Here is a 25,596-nt window from a genome sequence, read left to right as displayed (position 1 = left end):
AAGTGATATATTGCTACCAGGATACTTCACTAGCGCAGCCGCTAATACAGTATGTTAATTAACATAGTAACGGCCGTGCTAGAAGTATTGTGGTATCGATACAACATTAGCTGTCATGTCCCGCGCCGTCCTCCTCCGATCACCCATTCCCTGCCGCCGGAACCAGTCAAGTATTCGTCAACGAATAATAAGACGAATAATGTGCGCTCTCGCTCGCGTCTCCGGGAGCTTACTGCGCAGTACGAGGTTATCTTGTACTGCGCAGTAAGCTCCCAGAGACGCAAGCAGGAGCGCACATGCGCGCGGCCGTGTGACATGTGTAATTAGACCGGGACCGGCGGCGGGGAACAAGTGATCGGAGGAGGATGGCGTGGGACATGGCTTCAGGGGGCTGATAGAAGCCCCAGGTAAGTGTCTGTTTTTGTTTATTGCAAGACTCCACAGAACCCCTTTAAGTTGCTCTAGCTTATTAGCAGCCGCAAAAGGATATAGCTCGTGCTATTCAAGTGCATTACGGTTAGCGAATCAAGGCCATTATCACACAAAAAATGTAAGTTTTATTTCTGTAGTAAATTGTTAACCCCAATCTAACCAATTAAAGGGAACCTTAACTGAGTGGGATATGGATGTTTCCTTTTAAACAATACCAGTTGCCTGGCAGTCCTGCTGATCTCTTTGGCTGTAGTAGTGGCTGAATCACACACCTGAAAGAAGCATGCAGCTAATCCAGTCTGGACATCAGTCAGAGCACCTGATCTGCATGCTTGTTGTTGAGCAGCTGTGGTTAAAAGTATTAGAGATACAGGATCAGCAGGAGAGTCAGGCAACTGATATTATTTTAAAAGGAAAAATCCATATCCTTCTCAGTTTAGGTTCCCTTTAACCCCTTGTGTCTCCTATACTTGGCTTACAAGATTCATGGCCCCTACCCTAGTGATCGCATATGATTGCTACAGGCGAGGGTTAAAAGCATGCACACCACGATGCATGCTGGGAGATGTAGTGCGAGCGATGTGAGAACTACATCTCCCAGTAGGCATCGCAGCGTGCGTGCACGCATGACCCCCGCCAGGAAAATGCCCACAACAGCTGCGGTTAGCTTGAGAAAATGAAAGATCCTAAGTGGGCTGGAGACTGGAGGATCAGCACCCTGTAGGTAAGTAATGGTGCATCCCTGACCCCCAGTCGCTCATAGTAGTAAGAACCTCCCTAATAGGAGGTTCATTTTTGAAAAAGTAATAATGCTGCTCTGTGCACTTTAGGGCCCTTTAACACTGGGGCGGTGGAGTATTTTTTACCACTGCCGGGCAATGAAAGTCTATGGAGACTTTCATACTGTGACATCACGCTGCGATGTAAGTGAGATTTTCGCAGCATGCCCGACACAGGTCCAGAATTACATTACAGTGCGGTGATCTGCAGAGAGTTGCGGCGATCTGCGTCCGCCCGGAAGTCATGTTAGTCTAGGGCGATGTGGGAAAATTAAAAAAATGGTCGATGCAACGTCGCAGAGCGCATGCACGGAAGCGTATTTTTACAATAAGCTTCCGTGCACTTCCGTATTACCCCGAAGCAGGAAGTAACGGCAAGCGCGTGTCACTTCCTGCATGGCCCAATGCCAGATGGGGAATACCGGGGAGTAACGTGGTATTCCCCAAAACTCAGCGAAGGCCTGTTTTTTGGCAATGCGGTGCGCCTGCCGTCCCGCACCACCAGTTTGTAGTGTGAAACCGACATTTAGGGACAAAGACCCCGGAATCTGATGTGGTTAAAAATAGGGATAGGATTTATCCATTTGTCACCTGAATACATTTGTATACAAATCTGCATAACTCTGCATTAACTCAAAAGTATTTGCATACCACTGAACATCCACACCATAACAACGACTTTGCTCTCAGAGAAGCAGTTCTTGCACACTGAACAGTGGTGCACACTCAATACTGAGCTCCATTTGTGTGGCTTTTTTGGTGTTTCACAAGAGCTCCTTTCTGAATGAAGCATTTCCCACACTCTGCACAGGAAAAGGGGCGTTCACCTGTGTGGATTCTCTGGTGTTTCGAAAGGACTCCTTTCTGATTGAAACTTTTCCCACAAGTTGAACATGTAAATGGCCGCTCACCCGTGTGAATCCTACAGTGTTTTATGAGGTCTCCTTTCTGAATGAACCGTTTCCCACACTCTGAACATGAAAATGGTCGCTCTCCAGTGTGAGTTTGCTGGTGTCGAAGAAGATTGCATTTAACAGTGAAGCGTTTTCCACACTCTAAACAGAGAAAGGGACGAGCACCAGTGTGGCTTTTCCAGTGTTTAGTAAGGTCTGCTTCCTGAAGAAAACACTTCCCGCACTCTGAACATGAAAAAGGCCACTCATTGGTAGGAATTCTCTGGTGTCTGCTGAAGTCCTTTTCAAGAGAAAAACTTTCTCCACCCTCTACACATGAGACAAGATGGGTACCTGTGTGGCTTCTCTGGTGTCTAATGAGGCGGTTCAAAGAAATATACAATTTCCCACACTCTGAACATGGAAATGTAGGCTCGCATGAGAGATTATCCTCAGCAACAAATGATGTAGATGCTAAACATTTATCCAATTCAGATCCCAGAAAAATCTTATGTCTCTGTCCACCTCTGTCTGTAAAAGCAGGAGAAGCCTCCTCACCGCCAGAGAGAACCATTCCTCTATCTGTACTGTAATTGGTGTTTCTACTGATGGGGTTTCCTTCTGGAGTACATTGTGTGACATCATTATCTTCTGCAGCATCATCCGGATGTGACATAATATGTTCCTCTAAGGTGTTCCCAACATCATCTCCCCCTGCTGGAGGAAAAATGATAATGTGATACCGTTACTGTGTCATGTTGTTATGTGACTATACTGTAGTCCTCTGTCACTAATCTCAATCACATCACTGGCAAAGCTAAACCAGATATGGCACAATGGAGAATGCTGGATATGCATGAAATTCTTATGGCCCCAAATGGAGATGGACCTTACATATGGTGTACAATATCTCCTCCTCATTTGTTGGTGCTATGATGTTATACTGAGGAATGGAGATGGGCCTTTCATATGGTGTACAGTATCTCCTCCTCATTTGTTGGTACTATGATGTTGTACTGAGGAATGTAGATGGACCTTCCATATGTTGTACAGTATCTCCTCCTCATTTGTTGGTGCTATGATGTTATACTGAGGAATGGAGACGGGCCTTTCATATGGTGTACAGTATCTCCTCCTCATATGTTGGTACTATGATGTTCTACTGAGGAATGGAGATGGGCCTCTCATATGGTGTACAGTATCTCCTCCTCATATGTTGGTACTATGATGTTATACTGAGGAATGGAGATGGGACTTTCATATGGTGTACAGTATCTCCTCCTCATATGTTGGTACTATGATGTTCTACTGAGGAATGGAGATGGGCCTCTCATATGGTGTACAGTATCTCCTCCTCATATGTTGGTACTATGATGTTATACTGAGGAATGGAGATGGGACTTTCATATGGTGTACAGTATCTCCTCCTCATATGTTGGTACTATGATGTTCTACTGAGGAATGGAGATGGGCCTCTCATATGGTGCACAGTATCTCCTCCTCATATGTTGGTACTATGATGTTCTACTGAGGAATGGAGATGGGCCTCTCATATGGTGTACAGTATCTCCTCCTCATATGTTGGCACTATGATGTTATACTGAGGAATGGAGATGGGCCTTTCATATATTGCACAGCATCTCCTCCTCATTTGTTGGTACTATGATGTTATACTGAGGAATGGAGATGGACCTTTCATATATTGTACAGCATCTCCTCCTCATTTGTTGGTACTATGATGTTATACTGAGGAATGGAGATGGGCCTTTCATATATTGTACAGCATCTCCTCCTCATATGTTGGTACTATGATGTTATACTGAGGAATGGAGATGGGCCTCTCATATGGTGTACAGTATCTCCTCCTCATATGTTGGTACTATGATGTTCTACTGAGGAATGGAGATGGGCCTTTCATATATTGTACAGCATCTCCTCCTCATTTGTTGGTACTATGATGTTATACTGAGGAATGGAGATGGACCTTTCATATATTGTACAGCATCTCCTCCTCATTTGTTGGTACTATGATGTTATACTGAGGAATGGAGATGGGCCTTTCATATATTGTACAGCATCTCCTCCTCATTTGTTGGCACTATGATGTTATACTGAGGAATGGAGATGGGCCTCTCATATGGTGTACAGTATCTCCTCCTCATATGTTGGTACTATGATGTTCTACTGAGGAATGGAGATGGGCCTTTCATATGGTGTACAGTATCTCCTCCTCATATGTTGGTACTATGATGTTCTACTGAGGAATGGAGATGGGCCTTTCATATATTGTACAGCATCTCCTCCTCATTTGTTGGTACTATGATGTTATACTGAGGAATGGAGATGGACCTTTCATATATTGTACAGCATCTCCTCCTCATTTGATGGTGCTATGATGTTATACTGAGGAATGGAGATGGGCCTTTCATATGGTGTACAGTATTTCCTCCTCATTTGTTGGTGCTATGATGTTATACTGAGGAATGGAAATGGACCTTTCATATGGTGTACAGTATTTCCTCCTCATTTGTTGGTGCTATGATGTTATACTGAGGAATGGAAATGGACCTTTCATATGGTGTACAGTATCTCCTCCTCATTTGTTGGTGCTATGATGTTATACTGAGGAATGGAGATGGGTCTTTCATATGGTGTCCAGTATCTCCTCCTCATTTGTTGGTACTATGATGATGTACTGTGGAATGGAGATGGGCATTTCATATGGTGTACAGTATCTCCTCCTCATTTGTTGGTTCTATGATGTTATACTGAGGAATGGAGATGGGTCTTTCATATGGTGTACAGTATCTCCTCCTCATTTGTTGGTACTATGATGTTATACTGAGGAATGGAGATGGGCCTTTCATATGGTGTACAGTATCTCCTCCTCATTTGTTGGTATTAGGATGCTATAATGAGTTTACTTACTGGTTCTGATATCCGGAAAACATTCCTCTTCCTTAATAGTCCACATTACTTCTTCCACCTCCATAGATTGCTGATCACCCTTCTTATATGTCTTCTCTGTCACCTCTTTAACCACAACTTTCATTCTTATGTGTTCTTGTTGCTTAAACCAGAAGACAAAAACAATGGTCTTTTAAAATGTGAACGAAGCACAACACAGTTTGATGTCACATTAGAGTTGCACCTACCTGATAATGGTAGGGGATGTTGGGATCTTCCTGTGGACAATCCCATGAATAAAGAGGACCTGTACTTCTCTCTGGTGGGCTTCTGTTGGTCAATCCATCTGAAAATACACAGACTAAATTTATAAGGCATCATGCAGGAAACTCCTAAAAATGTATTTTTTGAGTATCCCGGGATTTTGTTTTATATTTAAACATTCACAAAGTAGGTTGAATGTTTTACTGTCTCATCAGTGGCAGCCTATTAAGTGTCCCATACTTAAATTATATGAACTATTGACCTTGTCTTAAGTCTCCCCTGCCCTCGGAAGTTGTATTCTACTACTACTTTATATTGGAGGATGGTGGCCAGTAGACATTGAGATTGGCCCTCGACTTGGTCCCAGTGTACAAGTTCGGCCCATTTTTTTTTATTTGAGTTTGACACCCCTGCTTTAAAAGAAAACATTTCTTTGTTACAGCTGATACAAACCCTACAATAAATCTGCAGTGTGTCTACTTCCTGCTTTTATGGAAGCAGACAAAGGGTTAACATCCTGTGTTTACAAATTAGCTGAGGCTGAAAATAGCTGAAAGTTGAAAAATTACAATTGTGATTACTTGCAGTTTGAGGGTGAATTAGACAGGCTCTTCACTCTAAACACAAACAGGGTGGATTAATCTGTGTTTTCCTTGTGTCCTGTTCATGAGTTTAGGTCCACTCTAATGAGACAATCATAAACTGATAAAAACAACTAAAATAGCCAGCCGCGTGGGCGCCCCTCATCCGAGCCTCATTCTCCCACTCTGGTACCGGCACCATGTCAGAGTCTTTAGACAGGGGAGACACGAATAGATACTAAGGATGCAGGCAGTAAATCACTGTTGTAACAATTCAGAGGATTATCTCGGGATGTGTTCACCAGCTATTCAGGCAACTAATTGGTTCACACATCCTATTAAGGCGTCTCACCAACCCGAGACCTCAGGTACAATGCCTTGATATCTACCAATGAAGGAATAGATCCACTTGTCCGTACTACCGCTGCTCTACCAACCATCCAACGCACGCACGCTAGCCAGCTGTAAGGCTTCTGTACTTGCAGCCAATGAGAGCATCCACCTGAAGTTGCAGAACACGACCACGTTCACCTACGCGTTGCGTCCGCCCCTCTGCCAGCTTCGTCAGGGTGTTCCTGGCTGGGGAATTGGCTGGGCTGCTCTTTATTTTTCTCTCCTCCCAAGGAGGGCAGGGAATTCATATTTCAATTGTTTAAATAACTTTATCATTTTTATTAATATTAATTAGTATTTATATAGTGCCGTCACCTTCCGCAGCACTGTACAGAGTATATATAGGCCTCAATTCACTAAGATCATGCTGGAGATAATAAGGCAAGAGAAAACTTACCTCCACACAGTGAGAGAGTTATCTTATCTCTTCATTCCTTAAGTTACCTCCTCTGTAGTTATTTTCACACGCAGTTAATAAACAGCCTGTCTTTAACTCTGGAGTTATTTTAAGGATTGAAGAGTTAACTTAAAGACAGAAGAGTTAACTTTAGGTTTGCCTGAGGTAAAATGTTTCCTGAATACGACATGCCTCATCACCATGGTGACCACTCTAGAAACGTTATTAAAGACAGGAGATAAGCTTAGTGAATTGACGCCATAGTCTTGCCATGAACTATCCCTGAGAGGGGCTTACAATCTAATCCCTACTATAGTCATAGTCATAGGTCTATGTATGTATCGTGTAGTGTATGTATTGTAGTCTTGGGCCAATTTAGGGGAAGATAATTAGCTTATCTGTATGTTTTGGAATGTGGGAGAAACCGGAGTGCCCAGAGGAAACCCACGCAGACACGGGGAGAACATACAAACTCTGTGCAGATAGTGCCCTGACTGGGATTCGAACCGGGGACCCAGCGCTACAAAGCAAATGGTCAAAATAGTCTCCTACTGCAAAACTGCACATGTATCAATAAGCATGACATTTTTGCACACCACTGCCTACATTTGCATTAATGGGACATTTGTCAGGCATGGGGATTGCAACTTTGAGGGCTTGTTCACACCTAAGGCATTTTGGTTTTTTTTTTTTGAGCACTAGCGATTTTTAAAAACGCCCTGAAATTGCTAGTGCAATGAATCCTAATGGGATAATTCATATCAGCGCGTTTGGTCCGCTTTCCGCTCAGCAAAGCGCTGCATGTACTAGGCCTGAAAAATAAATTGAATTTAAACTGAAATCGCAATCACCAAGATCACAATTTCAGAATCGTCAAAGTGGCAATTATCACGATCACGTCATTTCCACATGGGGACGTTTGAAGACGTGGCATCACACCTCCCCAAAGTCCCGGCACGTGCGGCCCGCAGCATTGGACATACCTTCCGCACGAGTCCAACGATGTCCGTCCTCTATTGTCGTCTGCAGGCTCTTGTGCTTGGCAAAACTCTGGGTTCCTCTGTCACATGACATACAGGAAGTATTTCGTGCGTTAGAGTCTGCAGGAGGCGAAGTGGATAGACAGGCATCGCTGGACTCGTGCTTGAAGCTATGTCCAGAACTGATGCAGCTTGAGGGACAGAGGAGGCACAGAGAGACACAGCGGGCACAGAGAAAGACACAGGAGACACAGAAGGGGCACAGAGAGAGACATAGAGAGAAACAAAGCGGGCACAGAGACACAAAGGGGGCAAAAGAGAGACAGGGAGAAAGAGGGGGAACAAACAGGCACAGAAGGAGGACAAAACTTGATTTGAAGGAAATCGTGAATCGAATTGAAATCGCAATTTCAAACAGAAATTGCTCAATTCAATTTTTTCCTAAAATCGTTCAGGCCTAGCATGAACGATTTGTCTGATTTCTCCCTTGAGCCCAGACATATCAGTCTTCTTGAAAGAGGGCTCAGCTTTGTCCCAACTGCTTTGGGGGACGAGTTTGTTGCCTATAAGGATATTGTGTTATTCCTGAGGAGACTGCTATTAAAACTTATGTTTGGGAACTCAGATGAGGAATTTAAGACAACTCATAGCCCAAACATTCCCTCTGTTGATGACAGAAGGGTGTTGGTGGAGCTTGAATCCCTAATGGACGAACTTGGTGACGATTTGATGGATGATGATGGGCCCTGCGGGTCTGATGCCCCCTCCTTCACAAACCTTAAACCAAGATCCAACTTCATGCCCTCCACTTCTACTAACAAATATGTTTCGGTGTTCCTCGAGCTAGTAGAAAAAGACCTAAGGGAGGTAAATTGGAGCATTGCCCCCCCTGTCCAAAACATCTCAATGACTGAGAGGTTGGCACTACAAGAACTACAAAAAGCCCCCGGGCTAATAATTAAGCCAAGTGACAAGGGGGGCAATGTTGTCCTCCTAAGAGAGGTTGATTATCAGAATGAAATTAAAAGACAGCTCATGGATCCCGAGACGTATAGGAAACTAAAGTATAATCCCTTTGAAATTATTAAGAGCAATCTCAATTCGCTCCTGGATTCTGGATACGACCAGGGGGTTCTAACCAAGAATGAGTGGGAATATATGGTGATTTCTGAATACACCATTCCCACAATATATATATATTACCTAAAGTACACAAAAATCCGGTCAGACCCCCTGGTCGCCCCATCATCTCAGCAGTAAATGGCCCTCTAGAAAGAGTGGGGAAGTTTGTTGATCAAAAATTGAAGGATTTGGTTACACACCTACCCTCCTATGTGCGAGATACCACTGAGGTTCTAGGGGTGATTGAGAGGGTTGTGGTGCCCCCCGGCTCCCTTCTTGTGGGGATCGATGTGGAATCGTTGTACACTTCGATCCCACATGAGAGGGGGGGTCGGGGCTGCCCGTTTCTTCCTCCGAGATGCATACCCGGGGTATCGTTGCCACAATGAATTTGTGGCTGAACTGCTGGAATTCATCTTGGGGTTCAATTGTTTCTTGTTTGATGGTTCCTTTTACCATCAGATACGAGGTACATCCATGGGGGCGGCGTGTGCTCCTGCCTATGCAAATTTACACCTGGGCTTTTGGGAGCGCAAGGCGGTCTATCAACATCCACTTTGGCAGGAGCACGCCTCCCTATGGATAAGATATATAGATGACATCATGATGCTGTGGACAGGAAGCCTGGAGGAATTACAGTCCTTTCTTGGGGACCTTAATGTCAACTCTTTTAACATCAAAATTACACATGATGTTAGTAATGTTAGTCTGAATTTTTTGGACCTTAGAGTTGACATATTGGGTAATAGACTGGTTTCCTCCAGCTACAGAAAACCAACAGCTGGTAATACTGTCCTACATGCTACGAGCAGCCATCCTCAATGTCAAATTAAATCTATCCCCATTGGAGCATTCCAGCGGCTAAGGAGGAATTGTGGGTCCAATGAGTCATTTGCCAAGGAATCTAAAGAGATGTATCTCCGTTTTAGGGAGAGAGGCTATTCGCATAAGGTCTTGAAAAAAGCTCTAAGAAGGGCTTGGTCTTTGGATAGGGAGCACCTACTTTATGGCAGGCCAGGGGGGGGGACTCTGAATTTGGGACCCTTAAAAAGAGAGCTATTCTTAGGATCCCCACACCCTATGGCAGCCACTGGGAGTCCCTTAGAGAAATTTTGAATAGACACTGGCCAGTCCTGACGGCCGCTGAGGATATAAAGGCCCTGGTTGGCGAGTACCCTCATTTGGCCGCTAAGAGGGCTGTGTCACTAAAAAATCAGTTGGTTCAAAGCGAATTTAAACGAAGTACTGCCATTACGTGGCTTGGAAAAGCTACTCCCAGTGGTATGTACCGATGCGGACATTGTCAGGTGTGCCCTTTGGTGGACCGAACCGCAACTTTTTGTGATTCACTTGGCCAGAGGACCTACAGGATAGAATCTTTTATTAACTGTGCCACTGAGGGGGTTGTCTATATGCTCACCTGTCCTTGCGGAACGCACTACATAGGGAAAATGACACGTCCCCTGCGGGCTAGGATAGGTGAGCATATGCGCAATGCAAAAGATGTCGAATATACAACCTCTTTGGCCCAACACTATAAGGATTTCCATGGAGGTGATCTTGCGGGTTCAAAGGTCAAGGGAATTTACAAATTGAGTATTTCTTCACGCAGGGGGGACTTCGACAGGGTTCTTAAACAGAAGGAGTGTGGTTGGATTTTTAAGCTTCGCACTTTGGCCCCAGTAGGGCATAATGCGGACTTTGGGTTACAGTGCTTTTTAAAAAGGGAGACCCTTTGCTTTTGAGCCACACTCCTGTGCTGGGACGTGTCTCGTCCCCATATGCGTGAGAGAGAAATACTGGTGCGGGAGATTTTAAGGCCTATACACCATTCATTGTGGTTCAAGTGGCTCCACCCCTCATATGGGTGACGTCATGCTATATGCATGCATTTCTCTTCCCCCCCCCCCCCCCCTCATTTACCTTGGGACGTAGATACCACACATGTGCGCTGACCAGCTGCTCTCCCTCCCCCCTCCCCTCCTTTCTCCCTTTTCTTTATTGATTGGGAGTTTGGCCATTTACAACTTCTCCGCTGTTCTGACACTCTGCGATATTCTAAAGCCTGGTTACAAGTCTTAATTGCCTTTCAGGCGGAGCTATAGAGCTGTGAGAATACATACAATTGATTGCCATGTCTTGGCCACACCCTGAGGAAGCGCGCATGCGCGAAACCGGTCGGTGGGCGGAGCTTGAGGATCTGACACTCCACCTACAGGAAACACGCTCGGACGCTGGCGTGTTTGGTTATGTGCCCGCGAGACGAGGTCTTGTACCCCCGCTGAGAGCGCAATCTCCTCCAAACGGACCAGCGTCCGGCTTCTGTTATCGGCAATCTCCATAGGACACGGAACATTTGCACGCATGTGAGGAGGATGGGGATATACTTGGAGCGGTACTTGGGAAACTTTGCGGAGTGACTGGACTGTTTCTCTTAAGAGGCAAGTAATCTAACCAATCAATATGCGGATTTGCCCCTGTTTGTGATGAAACTACGCAATCCTAACCATTGTGCTTCATGCCCTGCATCCGCTGACCCTCCTCTTTGCTTTGCTTTGCTGCTGCTGCATACTTTTGGCTTTTCTACATGAGTCTGCGAGTGGGACTTACACAGTGGATTATACTACAAGAGCTCTCCTCTGTAAACGAACTTGCTGCAGAAAATTGTGTCCCGTATGCCTTACAGTTTCCGTGATCACATGGATTATTGATGCTTATTAGCCGATAACATGCATCTCCCATAGTTTTAGTACCATCATAAAAGGATCCTCGCTCCATGGACATTTGGGTTTTATTTGTGGGTGGGTGGATTTTGTGTTGGGCTGTTTGACATCCAATTTTTCACAATTATCCTATCTTTGATGAATTAAAGTGATGATTTTTGTACCCTCTACATACTTGTCAAGTTTGGGTTATATCACGCTTTTTGCACTCTACCTCTTTTTATTTAATAGGCCTAGCATGGGTGTTGTGGCTACAATGGAAGGTATAGGAAAAATGCAAAACGCTCACAAATCTCTTTATCTAACGATTAGCCGGCAATTGCGTTTGCAATTTAATGAAAAAATACATTGTATTTATTCATTTCCGGGTGAGAGTTCACTTCCTGACTGACGGCAGGAAGTGAAAAAACGCAATCGCTCTGCAAAAGCGCTTACAAAGCGCTTTGTACAAAACCGTAGCATGAAGTGGAGTGCCAGGAGGGGAAAAAAAACGCAGAAAAAAAAAATTACTGGCATCAGCGATTTTAGATGTGCACAAAGCCTAATGGCATCACAACCACAAGCGACCATTTGTTATGGAAATATCTACATGTAGTTTCTGCCTCACTTCTACATTTCCTAATGTCTATATTCAGTATGCAATTCATCACTCAGCATCATTTACTGATAACAGTTCAAGCCTAAAGGGGAACTCCAGAACCATATTCATTTTCTTTCATGTACGGAGCTCCTCCTCCACATACCTGTATCTCCTACTCTCACAGAAATGCTGCATAATTCAGTCCATTATTCAAACCATCAGGGTGATGGAGCAGAGTGGTCAGTACACACACATAGGCACCCGGTATAACAAGTTTGAACTCTTTACTGAAGAAACCGTGTAGAGTTAAATCAAACAAAACCATCAGGTAATGCTGCATACTTAGAACAGAGGAACACATAGTGAATACAGGAAATAGCAATCCCATAAAGGATCATCATCACATTTTAACAGTGACATCTTGTGGTTGTCTTACTATATTGCAGTTTAGGTAATAATCCTGTTGATACGTCCAACACAGGGGACAGTGAATTTAGCAAATATATCCATTTGCAGCTTCAGTGCAGTGATTTTGCTCGTTTCCCCCTCTCCTATTTTTTTTTTTTATAGCAAGTTTAAAAATGCCCATAAATCTAAGGTCCAGCGGAACCCCATTATGATTCACCCCGAAAAGTGTTCTACAAGGGCACTTGTAAATTCTCTATTAAATTGTTTACCATGTTATGTTGCTTACATGCTCCAATATTCCAGTCTTTACATTTCCAGTGGTCATTTCAACATAAATCTTTGCACACAGACACTCAATCCAATATATTAACCATTCAGAGTCACAGTTTATGAAGCTGTAAATTTTCCATTCTCTTTCTCCTCGAGCGTCAAAAGCTGAAAAAGACTTGCCTAACATGCAGACCCCCCTCAGCTATAGTTATACCTGGCTGCTAGTAAATGAGGGGGTTAACTTGCAGGAGCACAAAACCTTCTCAGAATGCACCATGCTAATGTTTGGTGGACATGGGAGCTCCTTGGACACTCTCTGATATGCTGGGTTGCCCAGTAATAAGGAGACATGGGGTTTATGATGCTTTTCAAATACTCAAATTATAAAGCTAACAGATAATTAACCCTGCCCCCAGTGTATGAGCACAGGGGTCTTCCTTAGACCCCTGACTTATTTGCCATAAGTTTAAATTCTTGTCCATAAACACAGTTGTGTTCAAAATTATTCAACCCCCAATGCTGTACAGGGCTTTAGGGAATTTAGTGTACATTTGTAATTGTGTTCAGAATGAAATCTTACAAGGACTTTTTAAAGAACCAAATGCAACTAAAATGATATCAATTGTTTTTGTAATGCAGTATCACATTTTTTTTGTGTGATTTCTTCATTGACACAATTATTCAACCCCTTAAAGACTACCACTCTTAAGAACAGAGGTTCATTCAAGTGTTTTCGATCAGGTATTGAAAACACCTGTGGATGTTAACGAGCAGCAATCAAGCATAATAAGCACCAATTAGGCAGATTTAAAATTATTCTGATAATCCGCTCCTTCTAGACATTTACTGGAGTGTTTACAAACATGGTGAAGTCAAGAGAATGGTCCAGGAAGACAAGAGAAGAGGTGATTTCTCTTCACAGGAAGGGCAATGGCTATAAGAAGATTGCAAAGATGTTAAACATACCTAGAGACACCATAGGAAGCATTATTCGCAAATTCAAGGCAAAGGGCACTGTTGAAACGCTACCTGGTCGTGGCAGAAAGAAGATGCTGACTTCGGCTGCTGTGCGCTACCTGAAGCGCAAAGTGGAGAAAAGTCCCCGTGTGACTGCTGAGGAACTGAAAAAAAGATTTGTCAGATGCGGGTACTGAAGTTTCAGCTCAGACAATAAGGTGCACACTGCGTAATGAAGGCCTCCATGCCAAACCTCCCAGGCGCACCCCCTTGCTGTCTCCAAAAAATAAGAAGAGTCGACTGCAGTATGCCAAAAGTCATGTGGACAAACCACAAAAGTTTTGGGATAGTGTTCTGATGAAACAAAAATAGAACCGTTTGGGCCCATGGATCAACGCTATGTTTGGAGGAGGAAGAACAAGGCCTATGAAGAAGAAAACACCTTGCCTACTGTGAAGCATGGCAGGGTGGGGGGGGGGGGGGGCGGGGGGGGGTCAATCATGCTTTGGGGCTGTTTTTGCTTCTGCAGGTACAGGGAAGCTTCAGCGTGTGCAAGGTACCATGAATCCTCTTCAGGACCAGGAGATAGTGGATGAAAATGTGATGCAGTCCATGACAAACCTGAGGCTTGGGAGACGTTGGACCTTTCAACAGGACAATGATCCCAAGCATACCTTCAAGACCACTAGAGCATGGTTGCAGATTAAAGGCTGGAACATTTTGGAGTGGTCATCACAGTCACCAGACTTAAATCCGATTGAGAACCTCTGGTGGGACTTAAAGAAAGCAGTTGCAGCGCGCAAGCCTAAGAATGTGACTGAACTGGAGGCATTTGCCCATGAAGAATGGGCTAAGATACCCGTAGATCGCTGCAAGACACTTGTGTCAAGCTATGCTTCACGCTTAAAAGCTGTTATAACTGGAAAAGGATGTTGTACTAAGTACTAAGAATGAATGTCACTTGGGGGTTGAATAAAACTGATAATGATGTGAGCACAGAAAATACATTTGTGGTTATTTCATTATAAATGTTATATTTGTCTGACTTACAAGTGCCTCTTTGATTTAATTGTAAACAAGATCAATGCAATTATCAAAATCAATGTCAAACTGGCCAAAATACTCCATTTCAGTGGGGGTTGAATAATTTTGAACACAACTGTAGAACTGACTTGTTTGTCGGGTACGTTCCAGTGTTTTCACCCAGCAAAGCAGTTGAATACTGCTCTGTGCTGCCACAGGAGGTTTTGGAAGTCTAAGGGTACGTACAGACATACGATAACGATCGTTCGTTCTTAACGACGAACAATGTTAAAGGGACTCCAAGCAGTGCAGAAACTATGGAAAGATGCATATCATTTTAAAGCTCTCTTTCTCCTCTTTCCAATGATATATAAACCACCACCCTACACCTTTTAGTTTTCGTTATTTTCGCGATCGAAATTGCCGCGGTGGCGACTTTGATCGCGAAACTAGAGAAAACTAAAAGGCGTAGCACAACGATGTCGCCAGAAAGAGGAGAAAGAGAGCTTTAAAATGATATCCATCTTTCCATAGTTCTATTGTATTACACAGGGCGACTTTTTCTCAAAGTCAGCAGCTCCATTCAGCAGAAAAAGTCGCCCTGTGTAATACAATGTAACTATGGAAAGATGGATATCATTTTAAAGCTCTCTTTCTCCTCTTTCTGGCGACACCTAAATCGTCGCCCTACGCCTTTTAGTTTTCTATATTTTCGCGATCGAAGTCGCGGCCGCGGCAATTTCGATCGCGAAAATAGCGAAAAATAAAAGGCGTAGGGTGGTGGTTTATATATCATTGGAAAGAGGAGAAAGAGAGCTTTAAAATGATATGCATCTTTCCATAGTTTCTGCACTGCTCGGAGTCCCTTTAAAGGAGGTATCGGCCGATGATCGTTTGAAGAAAGGCTACTTTGAACATCATTGGTGTACGAACGATCTTGGAACGAGTGTTGCGTGCGCAACATGATGTATAAACTAATTTCAAACACAAGTGTCAAAAAGAACTGTTTGAGCATGTGCAAAGCTTTGAGAACGAACGATCAACGACCGATCGTTGTACAGACATTACTTTTTGAACGATGGTCGTTGGAAAATATCTGGCAGAATGGATCGTTCTTTACCAACGACATATCTCGTTGGTCGGTCGTTTTAATGATCGTGCACTTTTTACGAACGATCGTCGGGCAATGCCGTCGGTAACGATCGTTTTAAACGACTATAGTCGCATGTCTGTACACACCCTTAGAAAGCCAGAGTGCTCCTGAAGACTGGCAGCTCCGAACTGCGCATGCACTAGCACGCTCTGTCTTGCACCTACGCATGCGCAGTACAGAGCCACCCGTCTTCTGGAGCACTCGTCTTCTGAAGCCCTCATGGTGGGAGATTCAAACCGTGGTGACATCGCTAGACCCCCGGGACCGTGAGAGGAGTGAAAAGGCTCTATAGGACCCAGAGTCTTTCCTTTCCATATTTTTTTTTAAGCTTAACATTAGTTTAATGGACAACTGCAGAGAGACGGATGCTCCACTATTCGGCCCATAAAGTCCATCGCTCTGGGCCACACACACGCCTACATCACGCTCCTTTCGCTGGGAGTGTTCTGCTCCTGTGCAGGCACATAATGCTCCCAATGACTGGAGCACAATGGGGGGGGGGGGGGGGGGGGGAACTGCACATACTCTGAATGGTCTTTACTGAAGGACTTTACAAGCCAAATAGCGGAGGATCCAGACGGCGCAAGAGGATGGCGAGAGAATGCCACCATAGGCCGTAATAGGAATTACAGCTATAGCAGGCACAGGGAGTAACTTCAGCGCCGTCAGAAGACGGAGCTGAAATTACTTTTAAAACATATTAATTCGGTGCTTCACGTTTAAAAGCTGTTATAACTGGAAAAGGATGTTGTACTAAGTACTAAGAAAGAATGTCACTTGGGGGTTGAATAAAACTGATAATGATGTGAGTACAGAAAAGACATTTGTGGTTATTTCATTATAAATGTTATGTTATGTTATATTTGTCTGACTTACAAGTGCCTCTTTGATTTAACCACTTTACCCCCAGCGGTACGAATTTCTCCGCCCCTTTTTTCCCTCCTAAAAAAACAGGGACGGAGAAATCCGTACCTTCCGCGCTACCGCCGCTGTCCGCGCTCCCGCCGCTCGTGCGCGCGCACCCGCCGCTCGTGCACGCCGCCGCCCGCTCGCCCGGAGATCAATGAACGGGAAAATCCATTCCCGTTCGTTGATCTAAGCCCCCACAATGATCTGCTGCTTCTTTCAGAAACAGCGAGATCATTGTGATTTGGCCAGCCTCCTACTGCTTCCTGTAAGCGTCCTTCCGGACGCTTACAGGTCGCATGTAAACAAACACTCTGTGGCCATCTTGTGGCCAAATAGTAAACTACACCCTAAAAGCATTTTACATATACAAACATTACATTTACACAATAAATTAACTCATTACCTCCCACACTCCCCAATTTTTTTTTTTTTTTTTTGTAATTAAAAAAAAAAAAAAATACAATAAAAAAAAAAAACATAAATAGTTACCTCAGGGACTGAACTTTTTAAATATTTATGTCAAGAGGGTATAACACTGTTACTTTATAAACTGCGGGCTTGTAATTAGGGATGGATGCAAAACTGAAAAAAATGCACCTTTATTTCCAAATAAAATATTGTCGCCAAACATTGTGATAGGGACATATTTTAAATGGTTTTATAACCGGGACAAATGGGTTAATACATTTCATGGGTTTTAATTACAGTAGCATGCTTTATTTAAAAACTATTATGGCCGAAAACTGAAAAATAATAATTTTTTCCCACATTTTTTCCTATTTCCCCATTAAAACACATTTAGAATAAAATAATTCTTGGCATAATGTCCCACCTAAAGAAAGCCTAATTGGTGGCGAAAAAAACAAGATATAGTTCATTTCATTGGGATAAGTAATAATAAAGTTATAGACGAATGAATGGAAGGCGCGCTGAAAGGTGAAAATTGCTCTGGTGGTCAGGGGGTAAAACCCCTCAGTGGTGAAGTGGTTAATTGTAAACAAGATGACTGAAATGATCAAAATCAATGTCAAACGAGCCAAAACACTCAATTTCAGTGGGGGTTGAATAATGTTGAACACAACTGTAACACTGAAATGCAGTACAGCAGAGGGCAGAATGCTTTGTGGGAAATGGGGTTGGAAAGCGTTTCCCACAATGTGGACAAGCACAGAATGCTGGTAATTAGAGTTGAGGAGGAGCACCACAGTGTAGCTCACATGGGGATACCACATACTATTTTTATTTTTCTCAATATCCTGGAAGCAAGCTGTTACTCAGTGGTAACTCAGCAGCAAGGTGCATGGGCTTCACCAGAGAGGAAGTTGTGCCAACAGTCACCACAATGGTTTGTAAAGTAATCATAAAGTGTAAAGTAACTGAGATAAGCAGCAGTAATTTATGCATTTATTACTCTAAACTTAATGAACTTTAGTGCAACTAGCACACAGTTTGTGATTATAAGGCGATAGGGGATCTAGGCAGACCCTCCATGCTGCTCTATCCTTTACCAGATATTTAAGTCTCTTACCCACTGAAGTGAGGGATGACTGCTTCTCCACCGTCACATCCTTGTATCCTTCTGTATACAGCTTCTTCCTTATCACATCTTCCTGGTTTACCATTCCCTTTACAATAGGATTACAATCAGTCACACTTTCTCCCTAAAAGTATAGTCAGAATAATAACAGTAACAAGGCAGGCAATGTACACATCATAACATAAACAGCTTTGGTTGTCCACGGAGCTTCTACCTGCTGATGGGGTGGGATCTGACCTTCTGCCACAATGTTCTGCTCCTGATCCTTCTGTCCTGCCAGACACTCCCCCTCCTCATCCTGTAATGCAGAGAATTCAGCACCATGACACACAATGCAGGGAAGGGGATTACTTGTCTTTAAACTAAGCAGGAAATGATCCAGGACACCATAGCCAGTAAGCAGCAATAAAAAAATAAAATTAAAAAACACTTGCTGATTTCTCATAATTCTCAGCACTGCTCACCTCTCCCACCAGCAGCTCAACGATCCTGTGGGTGGTTTTCACAATCTTTTGCTTGGTGTGTCTCTTGGGTATCAGGGAATGAGATGGAGGCACCGTGATGGTCACATGATTTCCAAATGTCACTTTGGGAAAATTCTGTATACAAAAAAAAAATAAAAAAAAAAAAAAAGCATAAGAGTGACCTCCCGGAACCCGCCTCACCTCACCTCTCTGATCAGATGTGTTTATCAATTGAAATGAAAATGACGTACTGCATACCTACACCCCCAACCATTCTGATTTTTCCGGGACTGTCACGGATTTCAGTATCCTGTCCTGCACCCCGCACCCTGATTAAGTAATCCCGCCTTTCCAGCTTCTCTCCCCACTGTGCTCCTCTTGATAACAGCTCCGGAATGTTTCCCTGCGCACACAGGCACGCTGCATTTACCTGACCTCTGACATGGCTGATCCAGCAAATAAAAAGACCGAGCTGTGCACTGAAGACGTCACCTGGCTCAGCCCCCTCACAACCTTCACTATTTGTACAGGCCAGCCAGCACATGATTTTACCAGTAGACGGGGAATAATGCCTGATACACATCATGCAATTTCCTGTCAGACAGATGGGTCGAATTGATATTTTCCGACAGGACCGGTTAGGCTTCCAACTGTTTTTCCAAACCCTTCTGTACAAAATAGATTGCAAAATCGATCGGAAACCTGATCGGACATGTCGGAAATTATTGATTTGACGAGTCGATCTGATGAGAAATTGCATGATGTCTACCAGGCATAAGAGGGGAAGGAGAGGAGATTGCTGGGAATGATGAGGAAAACTCCTGAACTATTGTGTGCATGCTCACAGCCCACACAGAATACAGCAGGAGCAGCAGTGAGCTCTAAAAAGAAGAAAAAAAGATGGACCCCCAAAGAAGGAGAAAACCCGGCCCTGGATAAATACATCAACAAATATAGACGCAGAATCTCTGACAGGATCCTGAGTAAAAGAAAGACACTGGCCCAGAACGTAACACCACAGGAGCGACAGGCCATCAGCTCCCTTAAGGAGAATAAGGACATTATTATTAAACCAGCGGATAAAGGTGGTGCCATAGTCATAATGAACACCAGTGACTACATCCAGGAGGCACAAAGACAATTATCCAACACCGCTCACTATGCCAAATTACAGGGGGACCCCACAAAAGGCTACAGGATGGCACTCAATAGGATGGTTAACAGATTGCCTGCAAACATCAGACTACATGTAAGGACCCTTATCCCTGAAGAGCCCAGAACAGCCTGCTTTTACATGCTTCCCAAGATCCATAAAGAGGGAAACCCAGGCAGGCCCATAATCTCAGGAAGCGGAACTTTTACAGAGAACATCTCAGGGTGGCTGGAAAACATCTTGAAACCTCTTGTCTGTAAAAGACCCAGCTACATGCAGGATACCACCCACCTCCTGAACAAACTGACAGCCATCGGCCCAGTACCTGAGGGAACCATATTGGCCACGATGGACGTGGAGTCCCTGTACACGAACATTCCCCATGATGATGGTATTGCGGCCTGCCGTAAATATCTTCAGGGTCAGGGCATAACTGTAAAGCCTATTGCTGGACTGATAAAATTCATTCTCACTCATAATTATTTCACTTTTGGACAGGATCTCTATTTACAGAAGATGGGCGTGGTAATGGGTTCGCGATTCGCACTACAGTATGAAAATCTCTTCATGGCCAAAATCGAAGAGGAATACCTCAATGCATGTGGCATAAAATACATGGCCTACTTCCGCTTTATTGATGATATTCTAATCATCTGGTCCGCAAGTGAGGATGATCTTCTCCAGTTCCACAGGAACTTCAATGCCTTCCATCCTACAATCAAATTGAAACTTACCTACTCTCACACAGAGATTAACTTTCTGGACACCACCATATACATCAGGGGTAACAACATACAAACCTCTGTGTATCGCAAACCTACAGACCGTCCCACATACCTAAGACATGACAGTTTTCATCCCAAGCACATTAAGAACTCTATAATTTACAGCCAAGCTATAAGGTACAACCGGATTTGTTCTGACAGGATGGACAGAGACAAGCACCTGGATCGCCTTAAGAACACTTTCATTAAACAAGGTTACAGTCCTCCAATGGCTGAGGCCCAAATCAGGAAAGCCAGCATCATCCCCAGGACTGAGCTCCTGAAATATAAGCAAAACCAGAAAGAGGAATGTGTCCCATTGGTTGTCACCTACAACCCACACCTGGAAATCTTAAGGAGGATTGCTAAGGAACTTCATCCCATTTTACACAAGGATCACAGACTGAGAACGATATTCCCTAAACCTCCACTCTTGTCATATCGGCAACCATACAATCTAAAATGGTTGATTGTCAGGAGTTCTTTGAATAGGCCTCAACAAAACGGAACATCACCCTGCCGACAAAAAATATGTGGGACCTGCAGACACACTTACTCCACTGACAGGGTAACGATACCAGGTTCACAACAGGAGTACAGAGTACAAGGTACATTTTTCTGTGGTTCCACCAATCTGGTATATCTGATCATGTGTGCTAAATGCCCCAATGTTATGTACGTGGGAGAAACTGGACAAACTCTGCGCAAACGTATGAATGGACACAGGCACACTATTAATGATACCAAATCTGGACTCCCAGTTGCTACACACTTTCGGTCCAACGGACACAGCATGGATGATCTTCGTGTCACTGCCCTGAAGGGTGGCTTCAAAACGTCAAATGATCGATTAATAGCAGAAACAAAATTTATAAATTGGTTCAAAGTTGTGCAGAGCGGTTTGAATAAGGACAACAACTTTCTATATTGGTATGAGATTGATGATATTTGAACTTTTACTTACCTGGGGCTTCTAACATCCCCTGTAGTCTGTCAGCTTGCACAGTGTCTTCCCGGTCCGCTCTGTTGATCCCGTCAGCTCCAGTAAAGACCGTGGCCTGCCTGGGTTGTGCACCAGAGCGCATGCACTGACCCGGCAGTATGCACTGTCCCCAAACATGCTCCCATGGCTAGGAGCATTCTTCGCATGCACATTTGGCACGTGGCCAGAAACAGCGCATGCGAAGCAACCCGCAACCCAGCTGCATCACGGACTTAAAAGCAGCGTAGCAGACTGGGAGGACTCTGAGTGAGCTGACAGGCTACAGAGGGCTGTAAAAAGCCCCAAGTAAGTAAAAATCCTATTATTCTCTTCATCTTAGGTTTATTTAAAGAGAATGTGTACTGTCCAAGTTGTACAATAAAAAAACATACCAATCGAGTCACTGAGATCTCCTGGATCCCTCTATGCCGTTTCTGCCGCTAACCGCCGCGATCCTGGCCTTTAAATCACCAGTTTTAGGCAGTGTTTACAAACAAAAAAACGTGGCCGCTAACCAGGAAGTGATTTTTGCATGTGTGCGCATATATATATATATATATATATATATACATATATATATATATATACACACACACACACTAACATGTGCGTGCGTGCGTGTGTGTGTATATATATATACATACATATATATATATATATATATATATATATATATATATATATAATATGTTACAGTATACTACAAGTTTTTATTACATAGTGAATTATCTGCACTCCAGTTGCAGGCAGCTCCCCCCCCCCTCAGCCTCACAAAGAGTGAAGAGTAAACAAAGCACACAGAGCCTGCAGGGGGCGGGCATAACTTGTATTCATTACAACAGAGGCAGCCCATTTATCCCTGGGTTGACAAAGCTTGACAAAGAAAAGAAGATTAGATATATTACAGCGATGGTGCAACTATAATAGGCTGCAGTAATCCAGACCATATTAGAACAGGTATAGGAATTTATAGAAGAAATAAGGCTGAAAATGTTGTTACAGAGTCTCTTGAAAGAACACCTGTAATTTTAAAAAAGAGCCCCTGGAGGTACTTACCTCGGGAGGGGAAGCCTCTGGATCCTGTTGAGGCTTCCCCCATCCTGAGAATCTTGTGCAGGAAAACCTGCACCTTTTTTGGGGGCTCAGGTGGAAATAACCAAAGCTGATCGGATCTGCTCTACTGGGCAGACACCACACGCCTGTGCAGTAGAGCAAATCCGATCAGACTTGGCTATTTCTGCCTGAGCCTGAATGAAAGCCACAAGTGCGCTTGTGCGAAGCTTTCACAGGTTTATTATGATCCTGCAGCTCGCACCGCCGACAAGCTTGCCTGTGTATTTTCAGGGGCAGCCAGTACTGCAGGAGAGGACGGAGGAAGCCTCTTTGGAATCTGGAGGCTCCCCCCTTTTTTTGTTGCAGGTTTACTTTAATCAGACTTCCCAGAATCCTCCTCACCTCTCCAGTAAGCAGGTAGATGATCTCCAGGGTTAGATTTAATACCTTCTCTGTCATGTGACTCCAGTCCTCCTCCATCCTCACTGGTCATGCGATCGGTACAGGAAGCTTCTCTCTGTGGACAGATAATAAGCTGAAAATGATTTGGACTGCAGGAATGTATCAGGGTGGGTATATATTACATGTGCCGCAATTTAAATGTTGCTTAATATAGTATACTATATTCTTCTGCAGCCTAATATGTCAGTCTGACTGAAACAAGAAATGAATATGTTGTCCAAAATAAACGTCTTTAGTTTAACTTTAAGGCTCCCTTCATCCTCAGTGATTGGCCTTCATACACACCTACAGTGTCTACTGCAGCTGTTACTACATAACACAAATGTGTCAGCAATATACATTTACATGTATAGTTACAGAACACTTTCCTCAATCCCCCATGAGGTATACCTGGTGGTGGAGTAACATAACAGGCTTACCACAGATGAGCAGATTTATATTGTATTGCAGATATATGAATGGGGGATATAGTCAGTGACTCACTATCTGTGCTGCCCATGCGATGTGTATGCATTACATACTATTTATTTATACAGCATTACAGAAGATGTTGGCATTATTCTTATAAATAAATAATTAGAAGGATGAGAGGAGATCCCATGTTTTCCTGATGGCTCTGGCCTCTTATCCAGCATCATTCACAGATCAGACCTCCATCACCCTCCTCTATGGGTAGCAGCAGCTGCTGGGAAGGGAGATGGGACACGGGAGGTTATGTTATCCTACGAATATAAACATAATATCTTATTACCTCCTCGACTGCCAGTCCCAGCAATGGCTCTTCTCTACTTCCTCCCAACACCACCTACAACTTCCTGCCTGCGCCAGACATTCTTTCTGTCATTATGCTCCCTGTTCCATCCATAAATGGTGAAATCGCCATCTCGTGGTGAATAGAGGAACTGTAAGCTACATGTGAACGCCTGGTTATGACTCTTTCCCATGAACTGCTAACAACAGTAAATTTAAAGAGGAACTGTCCCAAAAAGCTTAAAAAAATATAAGAAGTACATTTCTCCCAGAGTAAAATGAGCTATAAATTACGTTTCTCATACGTTGCTGTCACTTACAGTAGGTATTCAATTCAATTCAAGCATTTTATTGTCATTGTGTAACACAACGAAAGTACTTTTCATGACAACCCCACGGTGCATATAGGGAACATAGTGATAGTAACAAGGGAAGGAAGAGAAGAAATTATACAAGTATGCCAGGTATTACAGATGTTTTAACAATTTTATGTGTTAATTATTTCACAGAGGATTCAGAGTTCATCAAGTTTATGGCGGATGGGAAAAAGCTGCTTTTCAGTCTGTTTGTGTGTGTGCGGATTGATCTAAAACGATGGAAGAAGCTCAAACAAGGCATTTCCAGGGGGAGTGTTGTCCTTGATAATGTTTTTGATAATGTTTTCGGCCCTTCTCACGCTGCGAGTATTATACAAAAGTTCCAGAGATGGTAGTTCAGTGCTGATAATGGCTTCTGCTGTTTTAACAACTCGCTGCAGGGCTTCTCTAGTAGCCTTGGTGCAGCTGTTGTACCAGGCCGTCATGCAATTGGTCAGAGCGCTTTCTATAGTGCATCTGTAGAAATTACCGACAGATTTAGGTAGTAGAAATCTGACATTCTCGACAGATTTTGGACTAGCCCATCTTCTCAAGGGGGGAGGAGATTAAAGAATAAAGGCCATGCTGAGAATCCCCCATGAAGAGATGGAATAGCCCAAAACCTGTCTGTAATGTCATATTTCTACTACCTGCTGTAAGTGACAGCAACATAGGAGAAAAGTAATTTATGGCTTATTTTACGCTGGAAGAAATGTACTTCTTATTTGTATGTGTTTTATATATTGCGACAGTTCCTCTTTAAAGGACAACTGTAGCAAGAGGGCTATGGAGGCTGCCATACTTACTTCCTTTTAAAGTCTACCAGAGACGGCATAACCTAAAGATTTGATACATACCCGGGGCTTCCTCCAGCTCCAAAAGCAGATCTTAGTCTCTCGCCGTCCTTCCACGGTCTGCTGTTCAGCTGCAATCAGCCAGTAACTGGCTCAGCCACGTCAGAGGTGCCGCACATGTGCAGAAGTCCCCAACTGACATGACTTATCCAGTTACTGGGCTGATTGCGTCTGAACGGCAGACCGTGGAAGGACGGTGAGAGACTCAGATGTGCTTATGGAGCTGGAGGAAGCTCCGGGTAAGTATCAAATCTTTCAGTTATGCCGTCTCTGGTAGACTTTAACCTTTTGCCGACCGCGTCACGCCGATGGGCGTGGCCACGGCGGCAGCCCCAGGACTGCCTAACGCCGATTTTGCAGGAGATTGCCGCGCAGGCTGCGCGCGCATCTCCTGCTTGGGGGGCGGAGGTACGCCCCGCCTTCAGTCTCCGAGCGGCTATTGCCGCTCGG

At 43.9% G+C, this 25,596-nt stretch overlaps 1 protein-coding gene across 5 annotated transcripts; it reads right to left on the bottom strand.

The window, feature by feature from the left end:
* Positions 1–310: 310 nt before the first annotated feature.
* On the bottom strand, positions 311–24,006 carry LOC137534908 (oocyte zinc finger protein XlCOF6.1-like). 5 transcript variants are annotated; one of them, XM_068256616.1, is made up of 8 exons: positions 23,938–24,006; positions 23,127–23,241; positions 18,773–18,907; positions 18,523–18,606; positions 18,300–18,432; positions 5,260–5,357; positions 5,033–5,174; positions 311–2,821 (listed from the first exon to the last, which is right to left on the bottom strand). In XM_068256616.1, exons 2-8 carry the CDS (start codon positions 23,202–23,204, stop codon positions 1,938–1,940), a joined length of 1,554 nt encoding a protein of 517 aa, XP_068112717.1. In that variant the 5' UTR covers positions 23,205–23,241; positions 23,938–24,006; the 3' UTR covers positions 311–1,937. The 5 variants fall into 5 exon arrangements, with proteins under 5 accessions (XP_068112717.1, XP_068112720.1, XP_068112719.1 ...); XM_068256619.1 differs by having other exon boundaries at positions 18,300–18,396; XM_068256618.1 differs by lacking the exon at positions 23,938–24,006 and adding an exon at positions 23,708–23,749.
* Between the last annotated feature and the right edge of the window lie 1,590 nt (positions 24,007–25,596).

Source organism: Hyperolius riggenbachi, chromosome 10 (assembly GCF_040937935.1).
Source record: "Hyperolius riggenbachi isolate aHypRig1 chromosome 10, aHypRig1.pri, whole genome shotgun sequence".
NCBI classification, from domain to species: Eukaryota; Metazoa; Chordata; class Amphibia; order Anura; family Hyperoliidae; genus Hyperolius; species Hyperolius riggenbachi.
This window is presented reverse-complemented; position numbering and strand designations above follow the sequence as displayed.

Excerpts from the sequence above, each read along its gene's own strand:
- LOC137534908 (XM_068256616.1), bottom strand. The coding sequence starts at position 23,204 with ATGGAGGAGGACTGGAGTCACATGACAGAGAAGGTATTAAATCTAACC. Across the intron at positions 18,433-18,522 it reads AGATCCCACCCCATCAGCAG|GGAGAAAGTGTGACTGATTG; the intron begins GTAGAAGCTCCG and ends CTATACTTTTAG. Across the intron at positions 5,358-18,299 it reads GTCATCCCTCACTTCAGTGG|ATGGATTGACCAACAGAAGC; the intron begins GTAAGAGACTTA and ends GTGTATTTTCAG.